The sequence below is a fragment of the Chelon labrosus genome (assembly GCF_963514085.1).
Source record: "Chelon labrosus genome assembly, chromosome: 9".
In the NCBI taxonomy this organism is placed as follows: Eukaryota; Metazoa; Chordata; class Actinopteri; order Mugiliformes; family Mugilidae; genus Chelon; species Chelon labrosus.
Window position 1 is genome coordinate 23,549,306 of NC_140359.1, and position 20,370 is coordinate 23,569,675.

The window sequence follows — 20,370 nt, forward strand, 5'->3', positions numbered from 1 at the left end:
TTACACAGTGAATCATAAGCTTCTTATGCTTCTTATTTGACGCCGTAGCTACAGTGGTAGCCCAGACCCTAACCAGACCCTAACGGCGTAGCGTGACATGCACCTCCCCAGACATGTAACTACACATCACAGCGACACAGAACGCAAGAGCTGTCCGCTTGGTAGTAGTGTGTTTCTGCTCTAGTATTTCCAGCTGCTTCTGCTTCTCCATCTCCACAATTTGTGATTGATTGTTTTGGATCAACAGAGATGGAACACATCGAGGAAAGGTTAACTGAGGAGGTTCGGAGATACAAACACTTGTATGACTCGTCCTCTGCGAAAATTCTGTGAAAGTTTCAGTCGCCATTGTTGAAAGTGAAGTAGAAACAAGAATTAACCCGTCTGGCAAAAAGACATAATGCCAACTAGTGTTTGGGTGGCATTGTTACAGAGCGAGCCAGACTGACAAGCACACAAGTATAAATGTTTTGCACTGGTGTAGACTACGCGCGTAGCTTACGGCATAAACGGTATACGGTATAAACCGCGCTTCAACTGTCTGAAGTCCTATGTCTCATGTGTGGGGCTAATTTTAGAAGTTTTCTAAACCTTTGCATTTCAAATGAAGGTTGTCTAATCAAGATGCAGTATCTAAAAACATGGACAAATCATTTGGCACAGGATACCTAATTTGTTGTGTGCACAATAAATGGCTCAGTCAAATTGCCAACTGACTAATGACACAAACCGGCTGGACAAAGGGGAGTTCAAATGAAATACATAACAAACTGGATGAATAACCCATTAGTAACAGAGACTATTTAAACCCGAGTCTAACATAATTTAATACAGACCACCAGATAAAATGGAGGAAACTAATCACCAGTTGATGAAGTGGGATTTATTAATGACGCAATATATCCAGACATACACAGAGTTAACAGTGTGATAATGAAACACTTCTAAGACGGAGGGCTGATTGCTCACATTAATGTTTTTTTCAAGACAAACCAATAACCTCAAAATCTAATTTGTAAGAGCTAAAAAAAAAACAGTTGTCAAATTTCACATTAACAGTGATTCAGCAAGTATTTTAATAATGTTTGCTTTTTATACAGAATTTTTAAAAATGCACAGACAAATAGAAATAATATATTGCAAAAAAAAAGAGAGAAATTGGTATTAAAATAAACTAAGATAAATCATATCAGCATTTTGTAACTTTGTTTACAACAATGACAAGCATGCAATGACACTGAAAATCTATACTAACATATAATGCTATAGTATATTCAGTATTACATTAATATACAGTACATTAGTACACTATTGGGACTATTTTTACAAGTTTTCATTTTCTAAAGAGAAGCGGTGCAGCTATTAACCATTCAGCAGGACAAGCATGTGCGCTCTGCAGTGCTAAATTTCAATTTTCTTTTCACTTTATTGGAAAAATATAACAAATACGTTCAAAAATTCCATCCAGTGAGTTAAACTTATTTTAGGAGATAAACTTTCCGATTGTCATTTTCTTCTAAGATGAGGAGTAGTTGCAGCAGACAGTTTCTCTCTTGAACCGAGTCATTTTTTTTCCTGACGCGTTGATTTTATGCAAATGACGAAGGATTTTTAGATCGTAGCCCTCCCAACCTTAGACTTAGACTTAGACTTTGATAAACTTTATTTATCCACAAGGGAAATTGCTTGCTCAAAATCTTCTCAATTAAGCTTTAAAACTGAAAGATGTATGTCTCTGAGGCATTCATTTTATCCAGATAGTATTTTATGTTCTGGTCCCTCTCTTCCTGCCTTATCATTGTAAGAAATCTCTGCAATAACATGGTTTAGCCTTTTCAAATACATTCATTCATTCGTTTTCTGTAACCGCTTGTCCTCTGGAGGGTCGCGGGGGACTGGGGCCTATCCCAGCTGTCATTGGGCGAGATGCGGGATACACCCTGGACAGGTATCCAGTCTCTCACAGGCCTAACACAGAGAGACAGACAACCATTCACACTCACACTCACACCTACGGACAATTCAGAATCACCAATGAACCTAACCAGCATGTCTTTGGACGGTGGGAGGAAGCTGGAGAACCTGGAGAGAACCCACGCAGACACAGGGAGAACATGTAAACTCCACACAGAAAGGCCCCTGTCGGCCAAAGGATTCAAACCCAGAACCTTTTTGCTGTGGGGCATCAGTGCTAACCACGCCAAGGAAATCAGATCAGCTGACTCTGTGATTTCTTTTAATACTTCACTTAAGACACACTTTGATGGGCGCGCATTTACTGGTTTTAACTGATTTTAATTCATTTTTGAACTGGATTCAAGTGAATTGCATGACACAGGTTCACACTCTACACTGTAATTGCAAATTCAACATCCTACTGCGGTTTTTCCAGGTTGCAGGACACAAAGGAGGCCAGCTCCTGAACTCTGACCCCTCCTTGCTCCAGCATCACATTGATTGCTCTGCCCATTAGTGTTCCTCCCCAAAACTGGACTGCATGTAGCACTTTTGCGCTGAGCACTTTCGCGGTCAGGAACAGTCACGGTGCACAATACCTCCCGCGTTGATTGCATTTTGCACATGTTGTGTTTTATTTTTTATTTCTTTTTTCCTTGTCTGTGTTACTACTCTCTGTGCCTTTTTGAATTGAATTGAATTGAACTGAAAGAGCTATCTAAAAGTTTGTTGGCTTTTAGCTGCATTCAGAAAATACATTTGAATATGGTAATATTAGCTTCAATGCAGTTTTTTATAGGGTTTTGGTTGTGTGCAAACCGTTGGCATCACATTACACTCAGATGATTGTTTTGGTTTGAACTTGATGATTGCTTTACCACTGCCCATGCTAATCATCTCAGATTCAGAATTCAGATTCAGAAAACTTTAATTGTCCCTGGGGGACAATTTAAGGCACAAGTGAGCAGCGGGGCGTGTAAGTACAAGACACTTTTAAAGAAAAAAATGGAACAATCCAATCCAATCTGTAGTGTTTCTGTAACCAGCTCATGATATATGGGCTATGACAGGTCTGAATGGGTGGAGAATGAAGATGGGTCTTCTTGTTATTATATTTAATTATCAAAAAAAGATGGGCCAGTGATTTTATATGACTATTAACTCTTTGCTTCTTCCTGATTTATCTGCTTTTGGCCTGAATTGTGTTGTTTACGCTCTGCTCCCATTATTCCCGTGCATGTCTGTCATTGGTCATACGTTGCAAACACCGCCCCTGTGGTGTGAACACGCTGATGGCTACCTTAGAAAACCCGGGGTTGCTTTACTACCCAGATGATAACCACAGTCGAGTGAGCGCTTGGAGAAAAATGTTGCATCTAGAGCCGGAGAATGAAAAGAGAGTGGTTGATGTTGGATGTGTTGAGCTGGCATCGTAGTGCAGGCCTCAGGCCAGACTGCACTACTGAATGAACCGCTCTGCCGGGGCCCGACACCTGCCAAGAATTGGGCCGATGCGTTCAGGACACCCGTCATAGGCGCATAAAGCTGCAGCCCGGCGCAAACCCCTCATGCACCGGGTTTTTTTGTTGTTGTTTTTTTTGCGTATTTTTCCATCACAATCCCGGTATGGCTTCTTCTTTTATTTTTTTATTTTTTTTTCCCTGAACGGCGCCGTTGCATGTACCCTCCTGCAGCCCCATCATCCTCAAACAGTCAACAAACCGAGCAGCAGTGACAGTTTAATACCGCGCAGCCCGACGAGATGCTTGATGTATGGCCCGAATGTCGGATGTGAGGGACTAACCTGCTTCCATGAGTGATGTGGTGTGCTGGAGGTCTGCTCCGCTGCTGCCACAGCCGTCCTCCATCTTTCCTGTAGCGGCTGCTGTCTCTCTCTCTCTCTCTCTCCCTCTCTCTCTCTCCCCCCTCTCTCTGCGTGTCTATGTGTGTGTTCTGTGTGTCTCCCCCAGCCTCCCAGCTCCTCCCTCTTCGCACCGCCACCATCGCAGCATCGTGGAGCGCAACAAATATCCTGTGCGCTGTTTGACTCTTTGCAGCAGTTTTTAAAATCATATCTGGTTGAGGAAGCTTCACACAAAATCAGAATGAATTTATTCTCCCTGCATCGAGGATAACTCAAACCATCTCTGTTTTTTTTGTAAGAGCCAAAGACGACAACAACTTTACAGTATAATAAATAGGTTAAAACAGCAGGAATAAATCTGTACACAGAGCAGGCATAACATTATGACCACCTTCCTAATATTGTGTATTGATACAGATACAGATACAGAAAGCTTTATTAATCCCCAAAGGGCAATTCAGTTTCTACAGTCCACCATCTAGACATACAACCATTCACACAGCAATAGTATATAGCAGGAGTAACGTGATAAGGTCTGGGTCCAAGTACAAGTTATAAATAACAAGACATCAGAAGCAGCTTTTTTTTTTTTTTATTGTGTCTCCCTTGTACCTCCAAAACAGTTGTGACACATCAGAGAATGGACATGGGCCTTCTGAGGGTGTCTTGTGGTGTCTGGCACCAGGATGTTGTTTGTGGGGGGCCTTTGGGTCCTATGGGTTGAGGGGAGGGGCCTCTGTGGATCATCCCACAGACACTTGATCAGTTTGGGTGAATTTGGAGGCCAGGTCAACACCTTGTGCTGTTTTTTTTTGAGTGTGCCTGTGTCAGGCTGCATCCGACTGGGTCACTGCTATGGGGTGGGGGTGCCTGGTCTGGTCTAGGTGGGTGCTACATGTCTAAGTAACATCCACACGAATGAATGCCAGGTCCAAAAGTTTCCCAGCAGAACACTTGAATTGTCACAAGATGATCAATGTTATTTACTTCTCCTGTCAGTGGTCATAATGTTGTGGCTGATCAGTGTATCTATGAGAGCACCATTAGCTCAGGCAGCATTAGGAGATGTTTACTATGTTTAACTGTTACAGCCCAGGATGCGGTGCTCCCTGCTGCCTTCATGACTCCTCCTCCGTTCTGCCTCCCGCCTCCACCCATCCACCTGGTAGTCGAGTATAAGCGACTGCTTCCTCTTCGGTTTGTAGATTATCTGTTGCTTCCGTTAAAACAATTCATCGGCTCGGCTCAGAAACGAGCTCCCAGCCACAAGAAAATTTCATCAAGGAATTAGTTGAGAAGACCAGAAGTAAAAAACAAAACAAAACATGTAGACGAATGTACTAACGGACAGAATAAAAGGAGGAATCACTGGGGAGCACAGCAAACCCAAAAGCATGAAAATCTGACAACCTGACCACAAAGTGGAGGGTCGACGAATGAGTTGCTTGGTCAGTCAAACCCTCTTCACAGCGTGCAGTCAAGTCAAGAAGACTCTTTACCAGTTGTGTCACGACCCAAACATTTATAGAGTTGGTGCTATTTAGGGAGGAAAACCAACCTGCAGTAGTAGTCAAGAATTAAGAAATGACACAGAAAAAAGTGACATGGTTAGTAAGTGTTACCGCCCTTGAACACATGAGTCTGACTGTGCTTATAAATCTGCAGAAGCAACAGGTGAAAGCAAATGTCCTGGTGTTGCACGTCCAATAAAACTGTCACAAGAAAGATGAAACAACATCTCGTAACATCTTCAGAATTTATTAAATTAAGTGATATTTCTAGTCAGTAATTTATAAATGTTATTCTTTATGTCGTAACGTCCTATTCATTTATACAATATTGGCGAATTTAGTATTCAATACAATCAGGTCTAACTACCTGAAGTGAGTCAGACGGTGTAAATTGTGTTTCGCTTTCACATCCGACATTGCTCCTCCTCCTCCTCCTCCTCATCCTCCTCCTCCTCCTCATCCTCCTCTTGTGGCAGCTTCATTAATTACTTTTAGCTGAAATACCTTAACAGAAATGAAGTAAAACATGCAGACGGATACCAAGCCGACAATAATAATAATAATAATAATAATAATAATATAATAATAATAATAAAAAAAAAAAAAAACTCTGGAAATTTGACCTGAGGCATTGTGACACCTGAAATAAGACGAGGATGTACTAACAGACACATAGTGAGCCAGTAGTCTCTATGTGGGCAGATTTCCCGTCCCGAAGGGGGTACTGGCTCAGATGAAGGTCAAGAATATCCAGATGTTTCTGAGGAAGAACATCCCCATCCTTAATACCTATAGACAGGAGTATAGGACTGTAACTAGGCTGTGCCAGGACTGGCTTCTAAAGTCATCACTGCATTTAAAGTACTAGTAATATAAGTCAGCACTACAGATAGGTAAGCCAATCCTCAATCTGTGTCTAAAGGCAACTGCATTGATGAGAAAGGATTGGGCTCAGAGTTCCTGCTCTTTCTTTCTCTCTCTCTCTCTCTCTCTCATGACCGCAGGCCAACGACGGTGTCCAACCACTTCTCGTACGCCACGGCGAACCGTCTCTGCTCGGGGTTACAGCAGCTGTCCAGAACACCGCTCACGAAGCCGTGCTCAGAGGAAAGGGTGGGGGGGCTCGGCAGCGGGACGCCCCTTTTCAGCCGCTTGCTGTCCTGCGGGTCTGGCAAGGACACCCCGTCCACCTCCATAGATTCTCTAGCGTGTCTCTGTCCGTTCAAACTCTCGCCCCAGCCCGCGCAGCTTTGGGGGCCGACGTCTGGGACGCCTGGGTTAGTGTCGTGCGGGCCGACTGACTCGCTTTCTCTCCTGCTGCTACAATGGTGCTGGTGCTCCCTCCTCCACTGGTTCCACAAGTAGAAGACGTACCGCCTGGGGAGGGTGGGGTGGAAAAATAAATTCTGCATCAGATTTAAATGTACTGTACAAATGCATAATCTGGCTGTAAATATAGTAGTAACTCTCAACATTTCCTCTTTCTATCAGCCTACTGGGATTTAAAGGAGTAAACTGATTATAGAGAAAGAAAAGCCTTATAAATCACTTCAAAATAAATGCTACCATGGCCTCCTTGGTCTCACCTGTGACTCCAGAGTGTTTCATGTCCAGGGAAGGACTGAATCAGGTCTGTGCACAGGTCCATCTCCCGGTGGAAGAGCTGGAGGACTGTGGCAAAGCTGAGTTGCCTCTCCTCCTCGTGGCCCGCCTCCGGTCCTGACAGCTCCCCGTTAGTTTGAGTGCAGATGTGCTGATGGGAATTGCTGCTGGACCAGTGCGGGGACGAACAAGTAGTGTTGGTAGTGGAAGCTGGAGTCTGGCAGAGCTCAGTGACCAGCTCCTTGAGTAGGAACTGGCGGTAGTGGAAGCCGCTGTGGTCAGACACGTGCATGGACACCCATAGGTGCATAGATGACAGCTCATCATGGAAAACCTGCGGGAAACACGGCAGCACAAGTGTTTATTATCCATCTCTCTCCTTCAGGAGAATTGAAATGAAATCATATTAAAACCTTACCTTGACATTGCCCTTCGCCATGTGCTGCAACACCCAGATGCGGTGGGACCAGGCATTGTAGTTGCTGGGATAGCGGCAGGCAGCGTCAGAGCACACCTTGATCTCCTGGTGGAGCGTCCTGGCCAGATGATCGCAGAGCTCCTGGCTCCTCTCTGCAGCAGCCGGCTCTGCTTCAATCTGCTGCTGCTGCTGCTGCTGCTGCTGCTGCTGCTGCTGCTGCTGCTGCTGCTCCTCCTGCTGCTGCATGTTCTTGTTGTGGCCCACAGCAAAGAACTGATGCAGAATCTGCTGCAGCACCCAGCGTCTGCAGGGACACATTGATCGCTAAGTTAGGAAACTTTATTAACCACTCCAGTGAAATCACAACCATGCTCTGGTCATTTGCTGTTTTGACATGCGTCAGTGTCAAGTCCTCAGAACTCCAATGACACTGAGAACTGCACTAATATGTACAAATGTTGCCAACTCCAAAAACTTGAGATGCATGTGGAGAAGATTTAGCTGCCACCTTGTGATTGGACGGATGATAATACCGATAAGTGTGAACAGGGCCAGTCTGTGGTTTGCTAGATTTGCTGTTTTCTGCCTTTATACGTAATAAACACTGGTTATTATTCCACAGTATCACCTGAAGCCATTTTCTCTCAGCAAATAACAGCAACTGCCTCTGTTAGACTGTTAATTAGCCATCTAGACACCATCAAACTCTTTTTTAAATTTATTTATAACAAGGTCTTTAATCTGGATTGGGTCTGTTGATGTCTGGGTTGCTATCTATATCAGATTACGAACCAAAAAGGCAAACACATAATGTTCGATAGCGAGTCAACTTAACATTCTTGGCATGTTAACATAAATGCTAACTGTGGAAACAAGTTTGGTTTAAGTGGTGGAGCATTAAACTACATGTTTAAAAGTTAGTAATGTCGGCTTTCGAGGGTTTAGTTGACTCACATGTGACAGTTGTCTTGTTACATTTGGACAGTGATTATATTTCAAAACTAGGCCGGATTCATATGAGTCATATCCCATAACTTGCTGAGGCGCTGAGAAAGTTTCAGCCTCCTAACACCACCCGTCGCCTGTGGTTTTGGTCCCTCAGCCGTTAAAGCGAGCTCATAGTTTTCGCTCAGCAGAAACAGTAGCATGAGTACAAACAGTAGAAACTATTATTACAGCAGTTCCAACACCTCTGTTGCACATAATTCTCCTCGTACTGTAATAATGCTGCAGAGACAATGTTGAAAGATGAGCTGAGTGTAACAGTGGCGCTCAGAGACAAGCTGTAATGGTGAGTCTCACCGGTGTATCCATGTTTCTGGGCTTTTGGGGAATTTGGTGAGGGCTAGCTTGCCCAGGTAGAGATCCTTCTCTGGGTTGAGAACTCCACACTGTAGCAACTCCTTCCTGCAACAACAATGAGTCATATGCATTACAGTCACTGTGGGATAGATAAAGGATTATCTATCTGTCTGTCTATCTATCTATCTATCTATCTATCAGGCCCATACCTGACATTCCATGCAGTGGTGAAGTCTGGGTTGAGCAGCAACAAGGTGCCGGTGATGTCCACTAAAGCTGGGGGACACATAAGCACAAGCTGTTAAAATTTGTGGCTGTGGCAGAAAAAGCAGAGTAACTGTAAAATATAATATATCACCAGGACAGGCTGTATTGCTTAATGAAAAAATATTAGCATTTAAATTAAATAAACACAAAAACTTGCAGCTTGTGGAGGTAGAGAGTGACTTACCTTCCCTGTCTAGCCAGAGTTTGCGCTGGCGGTAGAGCAGCAGCTTGTTGTGGACATATGGCAGCAGAAATTTGACACACCAGCTTTCGACGCCCAGCTTGTTCTCCACCAACACGATGGGACTCCGGTTGTAGCGGGCCTCTGGACACGGAATCACACCAATCTCATCACTGAGGGGGCAGACAGCAAGAACGAAGTTGAAGAGTGCTGGACATGAGAAAAACTGTACTGGCGGTAACAATATTTTGTAGGAATAGCTTGACTTGAGAGACCCCACACCTCTGACACTGTCACATCTGCTTAATTCAATTCAGTTCAATGACATTTTACATTTATTTTCAGCATCAACAACAATTCCAGCTGTCTCAGTTAAAGCCAGGAAAGCATTTTACAATAATAACACCAAAGAAATAAGAAGGGTTCACAGAAAGGCAAAATGAAACGGGGATAATTACAAATCCTACTTCAAATTTTACAGGATCTTTTGGATAAATAACAGGCAGCTGTCAAATATTTCAATATGACTGTATATGCTCTTGTCTGACCATTGGTTGTACAATCATCAGTACATTCATAGGAGGAGAAGTTGAACATCAAAAGCCTTCCAGTATTAATCCTTTGCGTTCAGAAGCAGAAGGGACAGAATAGCTGTCAACCTAACAGAGATCGGCTCCCACCTGATATAGCACATATAAGATGCTATGGGGTCGGCCCCGATCATGTCACCATCAAATAATTTGGTGAAAGTGATTTTATATGCTGCAGATACCAGCTTCTTATCTTTATTTATAATTAATTGATGCTGCTAAAAGCTACTGTTCACTGATGCTGAAAGCTACCGTCAAACTACGCACGGTAGCACGCTGTGACTAAATAATTGACGTTAAAGTGTATTTACACGTCACAAGCAGCTGTGCAGTCTTGTAAAGGGAATTATATTATTGTGTAAGAAGCACAAGCCAGAGATGTGAAGATTCAGAAGCAGAAGAAAGATAGTTCGGTGATGGTGCTGCAGAATCTTCTGACTTGTAACTACACATTTAGGGAACACACCAGCACATCAAACGAACACAGCACTTCCATCTATAGCCCATTAATAACTGAAGTGTTTTGTGAACGCTGAGCTGAGTGTTTCAAATATGAATTTGAAAGGCAGTTTATGGCAATGGAGGACTAGAAGATTTCCGGAGTAGAAAACACAGGTTTTCTCCATCTGTTGGAGCTTCTGCAGCCAAGGTACCAGCTACCATCTCCTCACAGCTTGAACAGACCTATTTATTGGACTTAATACACTTCCACGGTGCACATGTGATACGAAAAGCCTTAATGAATCTCTGGGGGAAGAAATTTCGTTTATTTAAGATCAGATTTCGACTCGGATCGGTTGATACTGTATACTAAATCAGAACGGGGCACAAGAAAACTCGATCCCTAGTTTTAAAATCCCTCCACAACATAGTTGAGTAGAGTGGTGCTCTGCCAGTTATTATCTCTAACAAACTACTGCAAATAATGGATGGTAGAAACCACAAAGAACATCCAGTTTAAAGATAATGCACCAACCAGCTGTTAAGTTCATACCAAGACGTCCAAGCATCATTAATATTAAGCGGACTACTAACAATAAGAGCAAACAGATTTTGAAACAACTGATACTACTGAGCTGAATACATCTTATCTTACCTTATCGTGATAAACTCTTACTGCACTCATAAAGGTGCACCATAACTCCATCTATATTTGGAGTCAGGTAGCAGACAACTCAAAAAACTATTTAAATGAGAACAGTTCAACTGCCTCAGACTTTCATTTTCATCTCTGGTAGAAAGGAGTGGAACAAGCAATAGACTGAGACAAGATAAAGCGAAAATGTACACTCATCAACACGCGTTTTAATATTGTTATATCGCGTTTATTTTGACAAGACTACCCTATAACACGGAGAAATAGTAGCTAACAAAATTGCAAAACGAAAATTAACAATTTATTTGGAACTGACTTAGACATAGCAACCTAACGTTGCTGACCAGTGCAAGGATGTGTCAGGTTTGACAGCTCCCCTTAGTTGCCGCTTCTAAAGGATAGCGAGCCGACTACACCAAATTACACACCCCTTACTATATTCAGGTTATTTAAAGGAGGATTACTGACCCCACATGTGTACGTTGGACACCAATTCATCTCGATATTTAACAAAACAAACAGCTAAGTTAGCTTGCGAAGCTGCAAACTTTCTCTCTGGACCGCTCTAATTCCAGGTAATAGCCCAAGCCCAGCAGCTGAAACGGTTCAGGCTGTCTCCCGGGCTGAGGACCCGCTGGACGTCAGAGAAGCCGCGGGAGACCGTGTCGCATGTCCACGGTCAGTTCCACTTACATGTTTGGGTTCCTCTTGAATGCGTTAGTGATGTCTTTGACAACTCTCTGGACTAAGACGTCCACCTCCTCCTCCGACATTTTTACACACCGACTGACGTCACACGGCCAACAAACTACTTCCGGGTAAAATATCAATACTACGGAAGCCCGCATAGACCATAAAGAACAATATTAGCTTCATTCATTACAGTCAATGGTCTCATTGGACATATCGACGCACCAGCGGCGATGATAACAACTTTATTATTGTTACTATTATTACTATTACAGTTGCTGTTACTGTTACTACTATTAATCTACCATCGACACCGGGCTATGTCTGTTTTGATCCCCCTGCACGGCCGAGATCGAAAAGTGGCTCATGGCATGCCGCGCCTCACTGACGCAATGCCGGGCATACTGGGGCATACATATTTGTAATTCAGATTAATTGAGAAAACTTTATTTGTCCCCTGGGGTTACACACTTTTAAAGAAACAACAACAACAAAAAAATAGAACAGTACACAATATATATAGAAAAATTATGCCATACATCATACGTGTCAAACATACGGCCCGGGGGCCAAAACCGGCCCGCCAGATGGTCTAATCTGGCCCGTGGGATGAATTTGCGAAGTGCAAAAATTACATTGAAGACATTAACTGCAATTTTTCCAATAAAAGTAATTGCTCTTCCAAGGGTTCACACAGATTTAGTAAGAGTTGTGGACATAACAACTGAGCCCTAGAACTAAACAGAAATTGCACTTCTTTTTCTTAAGAAATGTCCAGTTGTAAAACAAAGGGAAACATTTGGAGTTGTTGTTATAGGTAAATATGCTAGCGTGTTATTGGTCCGGCCCCCTTGACATCAAACTGGGCTGTATGTGGCCCCTGAACTAAAATGAGTTTGACACCCCTGCCATACATGTTTGAAACTTGCCAAACCATCTATGGAGGATGTAAACATGACTGAATGAATAAAGTGAATAAAATGGATAAAGTGCAAACAGGGTAAGTGTAAACAGGAGTTACATTGATTATATATTTACATGTTATTCAGAGGTAGTGTGGACAATAAATGATCACAAATAACAACAGGAGATAGTTGCAAAAAAAATCTTTCATCATCGTAGATTCAGTTCATGACGAAGTTGCTGAGTTTGTTTTGCATTTCCATGTAAAGGGTTTTTTTAAAAACACATTTCTTGGCCCTTGTGACCACTCTGGATCATCTACAGAGTTGTGGTTTGAAAGATTATCTACTTTCATCTTAAAATAACAAAACTTCCTCCATGGTCCAGTAAACTTGACCTCAGCATATTTCATGTTGTTTAGCTCAGCTCATCACTGACACCTCTGAAAACCTTTGAGATGATTAGCATGAAAACTGCTTCAGTTTGCTGCTTTAAGTCAGTACCTAAACTTGCTGAATGACCACTCTGCATGTTTCTGTGCACTGAAACAACCAACAGGTGGCAGCATACACTACACAAGCAACCAGATAACAATATGTGTGTCAGAGAGCAAAGATTCCCCCCTGCAGAAACAGGATGTGTCCAGACATGGAGGTTTATACAGTCATGTGATCCCCCTCTTCTCCTCGCCTCTTATGTAATCCACATCTCCCTCATGTGCCCCCGTCTGTAAACGCTGACATGAAGATTATACTTTCGATCACTTAGTCACAGCCATTAACTGCCTCTGGCAGCAGATGTATAAATGACATAATGACTCTAGGGGATGGTGCGCTCGGAACCATGAGAACTGAAAGGCAGCAGAATTACGTGGCGAATTCTCCAGCCTACACACATGCCTTTGTTCAAGAGGCCTGTAGTTCACAGAAGCAGCTGTCACACCACTTCCTCAGTGGCAGTAAACTAGTGAAAAAATAGGTTGTTCTTCCTTTCCACAGATGATGATTAAAATGTAAAGAAGTGTTGAGAGATTAAATTTATGCACACTGAGGAAGTAGCATGCCTTACAGAGCGATAAGACTTTGTGGGCAAGAGTAGTAGCAAAAGACAGATCAGAGTTTGGATTAGTATTTTTAACAGGATGATAAAATGGAACGGAACGACATTTCAATGTAGTCCGTGGTTTATTTATTGGTCCTTGCAATGCATTCTTTCCAGCCTGTTCTATGGTCTTCTTCCTCAACCAAAGTCTGTCACTCATCCCGCCCAGTCATTGATGAGCATTTTCTGCTTCTTACGGAGGCCTAATGTTGCCTAAAAATGTTATATCATTCTAACAAACCATTTACTAGTTTAACGCAAGTAATATTAAAAAATGACTTATTAAGTCAATGGAGGGCAGTCTTTTTTTTTTATTTTTTTTTTTTTTATCAAGCTCAAGTTCTCAGAGGCCTGAGGGTTCTGCGCAGTCTCTTTTGAACCTTGGGTTAAGCAGTTCTGGATAAAGAGCTCGGATGTTGTTCCCGGAATCTGCTGGAGTCACTCTCCAAGTATGGATGAATCAAGGTCTCCATCAGCTTGCTACCACTTTCTGTATTACCCTCCATTCAGCACATGCTCAGCCAGGTGGTTCCCAGTGCCTGATGGTCCATAGTTAGTCAGTTCATACTGTAATAATATTCTCAAGAAAGAGAAAGGAACCACATAAAGGACACAAACAAGGTATGAGTCAGAATAATAAACAGTGCTAGTCAAACAAAAAGGGTCCACAAAAGAAAACAGGAATAAAAAAATCAAAAAATCAAAAGGTCAAAAAACACAAGGGGAAGCAAGAAGATCCATAGCCAAGAACATGCAGGAACAAACAGATAAACTGACAAAAGACAGGTGGAGAGGCAGGACTACACATACACCAAGGGCTGACGGGAAAACAAGAGACGGGTGAAACCAATCGAAGCACATGGACTAAACACACCATGAAGATGAGGTAACAAGACAAGCATGGAGGCAATGAGAGAGGATCAAATGATCATGCTGCAAAGCTAACAGAATGTCACAGGGACAAGAATCATGGAAGCGTACAACCGGATGTAGGCACAAACTGAATAACTGATAAGAGCTAAAACTCAACTCAAAATGTACACTACAACAGATAAAAGTCCAAACATAGGGGTACATACCATGCAGGGGTTTGTTCTCTTTTTTCCCTTCCTCCTCAGGTTTCTGCTGCCTGTTGCATTCACTAAGCATTTCACTGGTGGGGGCCATCTTCCTTGTGTACTCTTGGATGTTTGTTGTTTCATGCAGGATAGTGGCTCTGAATGCTCACCAGTGCGCTTTCCTTCCACTTAGTGTGCAGCCTCAGCCTCCACACTGAGCTTCAAAACTGGTCTTAAAAGAGAAACTTGTGGGTGATGTCACCGGTGGTGAGACTTAATTATGTGATGCAAAGTTATTTTTTTATTTTTTTAAGAGAGAGAAGACAGATGGTTTGAAAGAGGACTGAATGAAGTCATGTATGTCAATTTTGGAAATGCTTTTCTGAACAGGGGAAGTGGACTGAGATATAATCTGCTACCAGTCGACAACACAGTCTCGACACTTGTCAAGACTGGAGCATCTAATTGACAAGGGGTTGCTACAGCACCATTCATTGGACAAAAAGGACAGGGACAAGCTGTCTCCTCCAAGAACAGGTAAATATGTAGTTGTTAACAGGCTCTAGCCATGTGAGTTTCTGATGGGTAACACCCTCAGATGTGCGTACTTAAACTCCAACTCCCCGCCAGCCCTTTAGAACTGAAGAAACTACTTGGATGACTTGCCTTTAGTCGTCCCTCAACGCCACCTCAAGACTGGAGCATCTGATTGACGAGGGGTTGCTACAGCACCATTCATTGGAGAAAAAGGACAGGGACAAGCTGTCTCGTCCAAGAACAAGTAAATATGTAGTTGTTAACAGACTCTAGCCATGTGAGTTTCTGATGGGTAACACCCTCAGATGTGCCGACTTAAACTCCAACTCCCCGCCAGGCCTTTAGAACTGAAGAAACTACTTGGATGACTTGCCTTTCTTTTGATATACCATAATAACCCTTTCATATATACCATGACCTGGATGACAGAGTGCCTTCACAGACATTATTTTTAAAGGAACTCTTATGTTCTCATCAAGTGTAGCTCTTTCTTAATTAAATAACTAAATATTATTATTTCTTCTGTAATATACATTAAGAGATAATAATAACACGAATAAAAATAAGATGTTGTACCTCAAATTTGACTTACCAGAAGTATTTGTATTTTCCATCATGTGCAATTTCATTCATTTTTTTTCTCTTCCTGTAGTATTTGTGTTTCCATACATTCTCCATTTAAAAAAAAAATATTTTTTCTTTTGTAAATATACATTAAGGGGAAAATAATATGACAAATAAAAATAAGATTTTGTACCTCAAAAATTTTACTTACCAGGAGAATTTGTATTTTTCATCATGTGTAATTTCATCATTTTTTTCCTCTTCCTGTAGCATTTGGGTTTCCATACGTTATCCATTTAAAAAATATTATTTATTTTGTAAATATACATTAAGGAAAAAAAACATGACAAATAGAAATATTTTAATGTAGCAGGAGTATTTTTATTTATTAGATTTTTATTTATTTATTTTTTGCCCTGCGTGATTTCATTCATTTATTTTTTAATCTCATTCTGCCATCATTGAGCTTCCATACATTCTTCATTTACACCAATCATAACAATGGGAGTGGGCGGGGCCACGTCAGGTTAGGTTGTCACTTCCATAGGGTAAATAACAAACCAGGCAGCCACTTATTTAGAAGCCCTGTCATTTGGGAGTCGCGAGAAGTTTACCGTTAGCAGCGCCCAACGACAATGATGCTGACAAAACTGGAGGTGTGGACGACTTCGCTTCGGGGTTTCTGACATGTCGCGGACGCCCACTCGTGTCCCCGCAGCCTCTACTTTGTTAGCCCACCTGCACTTAGACGGGTATCTCGTCTCGTAGAGGAACCGCTGTGGTTTGCTAGCGAAGCTCATTAGCTGCTAACTACGGCGGCCAGCGAAGCTAACTAGCCGCTAAAGTGAAGCGAGTCGCGGCGTGTGACGCGAAGGCTGCTCTGGGAGGACCGTCGGTTTGGATATACTCCCGGGAGTGAGTCATTGCCACCCGAAGAGGTGTTTTCGACGACGGCGCTAACTGCATTGTTGTGCTTGTCCCTCTTTTTCATTGTTGTTGGGGGGGGGGGCGTCCTGACACCGCTGAGTCCATGCATGCTAGCAACGGCTGCAGTCAGCTAGCGTGATGTGTCACGTTAGCTAACGAACATATTCCGCTTTTTTTTGTTGTTGTTGTCGTTTTACGCGAGTGGATGCTACGAGATTTGGGACACCGATGTGGTGGAATCATATCGCCACGATGCCTGGATATTAACTTTAATGTCGTACACACGACGGCGAGTAGTCCCTCCAGAAGAACCGGACGCGGAGCATGCAGGAGAAGAAAAGGTTTCAGATAAGTAGATAGAGGAGACGTTGGACACAACCGACTTCATTTGAACTGTGTGTGTGTGTGTGTGTGCGCGTGTGTGTGTTGATTCACCACCGATTGGGGTTTGCGTTTTTGGTGGTCGGTCTGACAGAGAAAGTAAAAGATGAAGAAGTTTTCCAGAATGCCCAAGTCCGAGAGCGGCGGACTCGGAGGGGTGTCCGGGTCCAGCTCTGGAGTCAGCAGCTACTTCGGGAAAGTGTTTGCAGTGGGCCGATATCAAGTCACCGTGGAGGAGCTTATTGCAGAGGGTATGTACACTAGATTAGTTTTTTTTTTTTCTGGGACACACCCGCAATCTCTCACACAGACAGCACTGAAACAGATTCCTCCTACTTTGTTCCCTTTACGAGTTACTAATTGGTTTACACTTCACAGTAAAAGCCCAGTTTCCCCCTTAACATCTGCTTTATGTCCTAAGAAATTAACTACAGTGTGATTGCAGAGTACATCTGGCCATTTTTTATTTACAATTTTCTTTAGTGCTTTGACTTTTCCAAGTCCAGTTTAGGTTAACTGATAGGTTAATTACTCCAAAAGACTGTAAAGCTCTGCTTTCATGTCAACTTGCACTAATTGAATTAGAATGCACGACAACAGGGCTTCCTGGATGAATGAAGACACGAAGGAGGACTTGAGTTCGTTGGAAACTTCCTCCCTGGCTTAACAAAGCTTTGTGTTCAGAGATGTTGAAATATCTCCTATGCTCGGACGGACGGGCAGAAAATGAGAAATGAGGAAGTGTGGAAACAAAGATGTTTTTGCAAAAGGGCATGTAGTGCAGTGCTTATCACTGTTTTTTTTTTTTTTAATAGGAAACGTACAACTCACGTGCCTGTTCATCAGGCATTAAGTCTTAGCTTTATGAAGGTAATGGTATTCAGTATGTGTTTCAGATAACTGAGACAGCTGGTGTTTTTATTTTAGAGGCTGGGGTTTGTGCTACTTTTCAATTTTATTGTTTTGTATTGTGGCCTAAGCTAAATAACAAACACTCGACTTTAATTCAGTCCGGTGTAACAGCAGCACCACAAACTGCATCCTCCAAAATGACCTTTCTGATGCAGTTTCAACGTATACTGATTATTTGTGTATGACTTTTATGTTAAACGCAGTTGTGTTCAATGTGTATCCGTTGTTTTGGTGAGTGTATATTGATGTGCAGAGCTGCTCCAACTAACCTCAGCCAATTAGACGACTAAATCGAGTTTTGCGTAGCAGGAAGTAGTTACCGTAAAACTCTCGTGCGTTTATTATCACATATATGTTTCAGTCAGTAACGAGCTCTAAAGTTTACACTTCCCCCTATTCAGCACTGAATTGTCTTGTGAGCAATCATAGCTCTGGACAAATATTTTTAGCATATATATCTGTCAGCGTCAGCCCAAATAATTTAAATGTGGCAGGTCGTGCTCACTACTCCCACTTCATTTTAACTGAAAGATCAGGTAAAACAACGTTAACAGACATTAACATATTTTGGCTGCTTGTTTATATCATTACCAATCACATAATCAGTCTTTGTAAGCCGCTATAAATATCAAAACACTTAAGACGTGACAAGTACGTCTCCTCAAGTAATACAACACCGTAAACATGCTTGGACGTTGGACTATAAACCTGATCTCACTCTTCCCAAATGACAAAACAAAACGCAACACAACCCTTCCTGCAAGCAGTCATGAGTCTGTGTCATCATATAATCATGTGGTTGTGGCTGGGTATGCAACCAGAAGCACAAGGTTACATTGTGACCTGCGCTTGTCAATCTGGTCCAAGGTAAGAGCTGCGTGTCGGAGCTGCGCAGTCAATCAAACAGCGGTATAATTCATTTCACTAGTCGTGTCTGTTGCATATAAAAAAATAAAGGAAATACTGTAGCAAGAGTTTGAAAGATTTGATTTAATGTGGAAGAAGTAGTGCAACTTAACTGACGACATTGTGGAAGTAAATATTTGGTCAACTGTACAGGTCTTAAATCTGTGTCAACAGTCATTTGAAGGCTTATTCTGAACAAATCTTATAACATATAGAAAGACAGGCGTGTGTGATGCATACACTTCCAAAAATGCTATAAGGTAGCGGTCATAAGTGTACCACACATGTGTACTCTAATTAATAGATAAGCACTGTATTTCAGTAAGAATGTGCTCAAGCAGAAATAAAATGCGTGGCATTTGAAAATACCAAAGCACTCTAATAAAACAACCACAGCTAAGCGCTCGTGTGTTTCCACCCTGCCGCTTCTCCACTAGCATTTGGGATGTGAATCAACTCTTGAGACGAGGAATGGATGTTTTTTCTTTTATATAAATATTGCACTTGACAGTGTCATGAGTGCACAGGGATCTGAACACGTGTGCTGCCTCTAACCACCAACCAATGGCTGCAAAAATTTTGCCGTGCTTTGGAGGTTTGTGGTTGGAAGTGCTTGGCATTTCACCCACCAATGCTGGTATCACTCTACTCACAGATTTACTAGGGTGGTAAGAAATTATAGTTAAAATGACAGGTTAAATGTACCTGCCGTTGCTGCACAGAAGCCACCGAGTAAATGAGAATCAGGCATCCTTGGAAGTGGGTTTTATATACCAGTCTTGCTTGTTTAGGTCTTCTTTTTGACATTTGGACCTTCAGCAAGGGCATACACATTACAGAGTTATGTTGCAGTGTCTTTAAAGTGAAAATGAAACTGAGTCTGCCATAAATTTATATTTTTTATGTGCAAAGTGAAGCTTTTGCGGTTACTGCAGTAATACTGCCCTTCTCAAAAAATTATCTCAAGATCAGATGAAGCAACACCACAGTATAAACCGATGCGCATATTGATCTACTTCTTTCCATATTCTTATTCTTGCCGGATAAAGCATATCGTGTCGATTTGTCTCTTATTTTTTTCTCATAAAAGACATCCAGTTAGGTTCTTCGGCGTACGCAACTCTTATCAGACTGACAAAGCTGCTGCAGGACAGTGTGGCACTGGGTCACTTGTGCGATTCTTCTCTGAGAACTGAATGGGTCATGTGATGTTTTTGAGCGCCTCATCTCCCCATTCCCTTATTCAGCTGTTATCCAGCAGCTGTGCCACTTTTAATGAAAAGCACGCGATTCTCTTAAAGCCAAGCAATTTGTTTGCTGGAATAGAGGAACAGATCATTTTGTGGTATGATCAGGTATCTGTCCCCTCCCAGTATGTTCAAAGGGGGACTTTTATCACGCTCTGAAGTTCTCTTGACACCATGTGGTTTTCCCATATCTGCAGTTGGACAGATCATACACTAAGTAGGAACATAGTCATTTCCCTCCACTCAAGTTGAAGCCTCTGTGGTTTCTTTTGAGCCCTGTCAGCAAGCTCTCTTCTAGAGGAACACGGCAATGACTTGTAGAAATACTCTTTCTCCATTTAACTCTTATCATGCAGG

At 42.3% G+C, this 20,370-nt stretch overlaps 2 protein-coding genes across 2 annotated transcripts in view; one reads left to right on the top strand and one right to left on the bottom strand.

Annotated features, from left to right (window-relative positions):
• Positions 1-5,766: 5,766 nt before the first annotated feature.
• Positions 5,767-11,982, bottom strand: ptar1 (protein prenyltransferase alpha subunit repeat containing 1). The gene is made up of 7 exons (XM_084550651.1): positions 11,481-11,982; positions 9,105-9,274; positions 8,863-8,929; positions 8,654-8,758; positions 7,352-7,655; positions 6,918-7,267; positions 5,767-6,708 (listed from the first exon to the last, which is right to left on the bottom strand). The coding sequence occupies exons 1-7, from the start codon at positions 11,633-11,635 to the stop codon at positions 6,324-6,326; spliced, it is 1,536 nt and encodes a 511-aa protein (XP_084406777.1). The 5' UTR covers positions 11,636-11,982; the 3' UTR covers positions 5,767-6,323.
• A 4,265-nt stretch (positions 11,983-16,247) lies between these two features.
• The window catches only part of bmp2k (BMP2 inducible kinase), a gene marked incomplete at its 3' end in the record, with an annotated part of 35,872 nt that continues 31,749 nt past the window's right edge, over positions 16,248-20,370 (top strand). Inside the window, exon 1 of the mRNA XM_084552078.1 lies at positions 16,248-17,199. Within this exon, the coding sequence (XP_084408204.1) occupies positions 17,055-17,199 (145 nt within the window). The 5' untranslated portion in view covers positions 16,248-17,054. The remainder of the gene's footprint in view (positions 17,200-20,370) is intronic.

Coding starts and splice junctions, on each gene's coding strand:
- ptar1 (XM_084550651.1), bottom strand. CDS start 11,635: ATGCGGGCTTCCGTAGTATTGATATTTTACCCGGAAGTAGTTTGTTGG. Junction 7,656..8,653: donor CCAGAAACATGGATACACCG/GTGAGACTCACC, acceptor GTGTCCCTGCAG/ACGCTGGGTGCTGCAGCAGA. Junction 7,268..7,351: donor TGGCGAAGGGCAATGTCAAG/GTAAGGTTTTAA, acceptor TGTTTCCCGCAG/GTTTTCCATGATGAGCTGTC.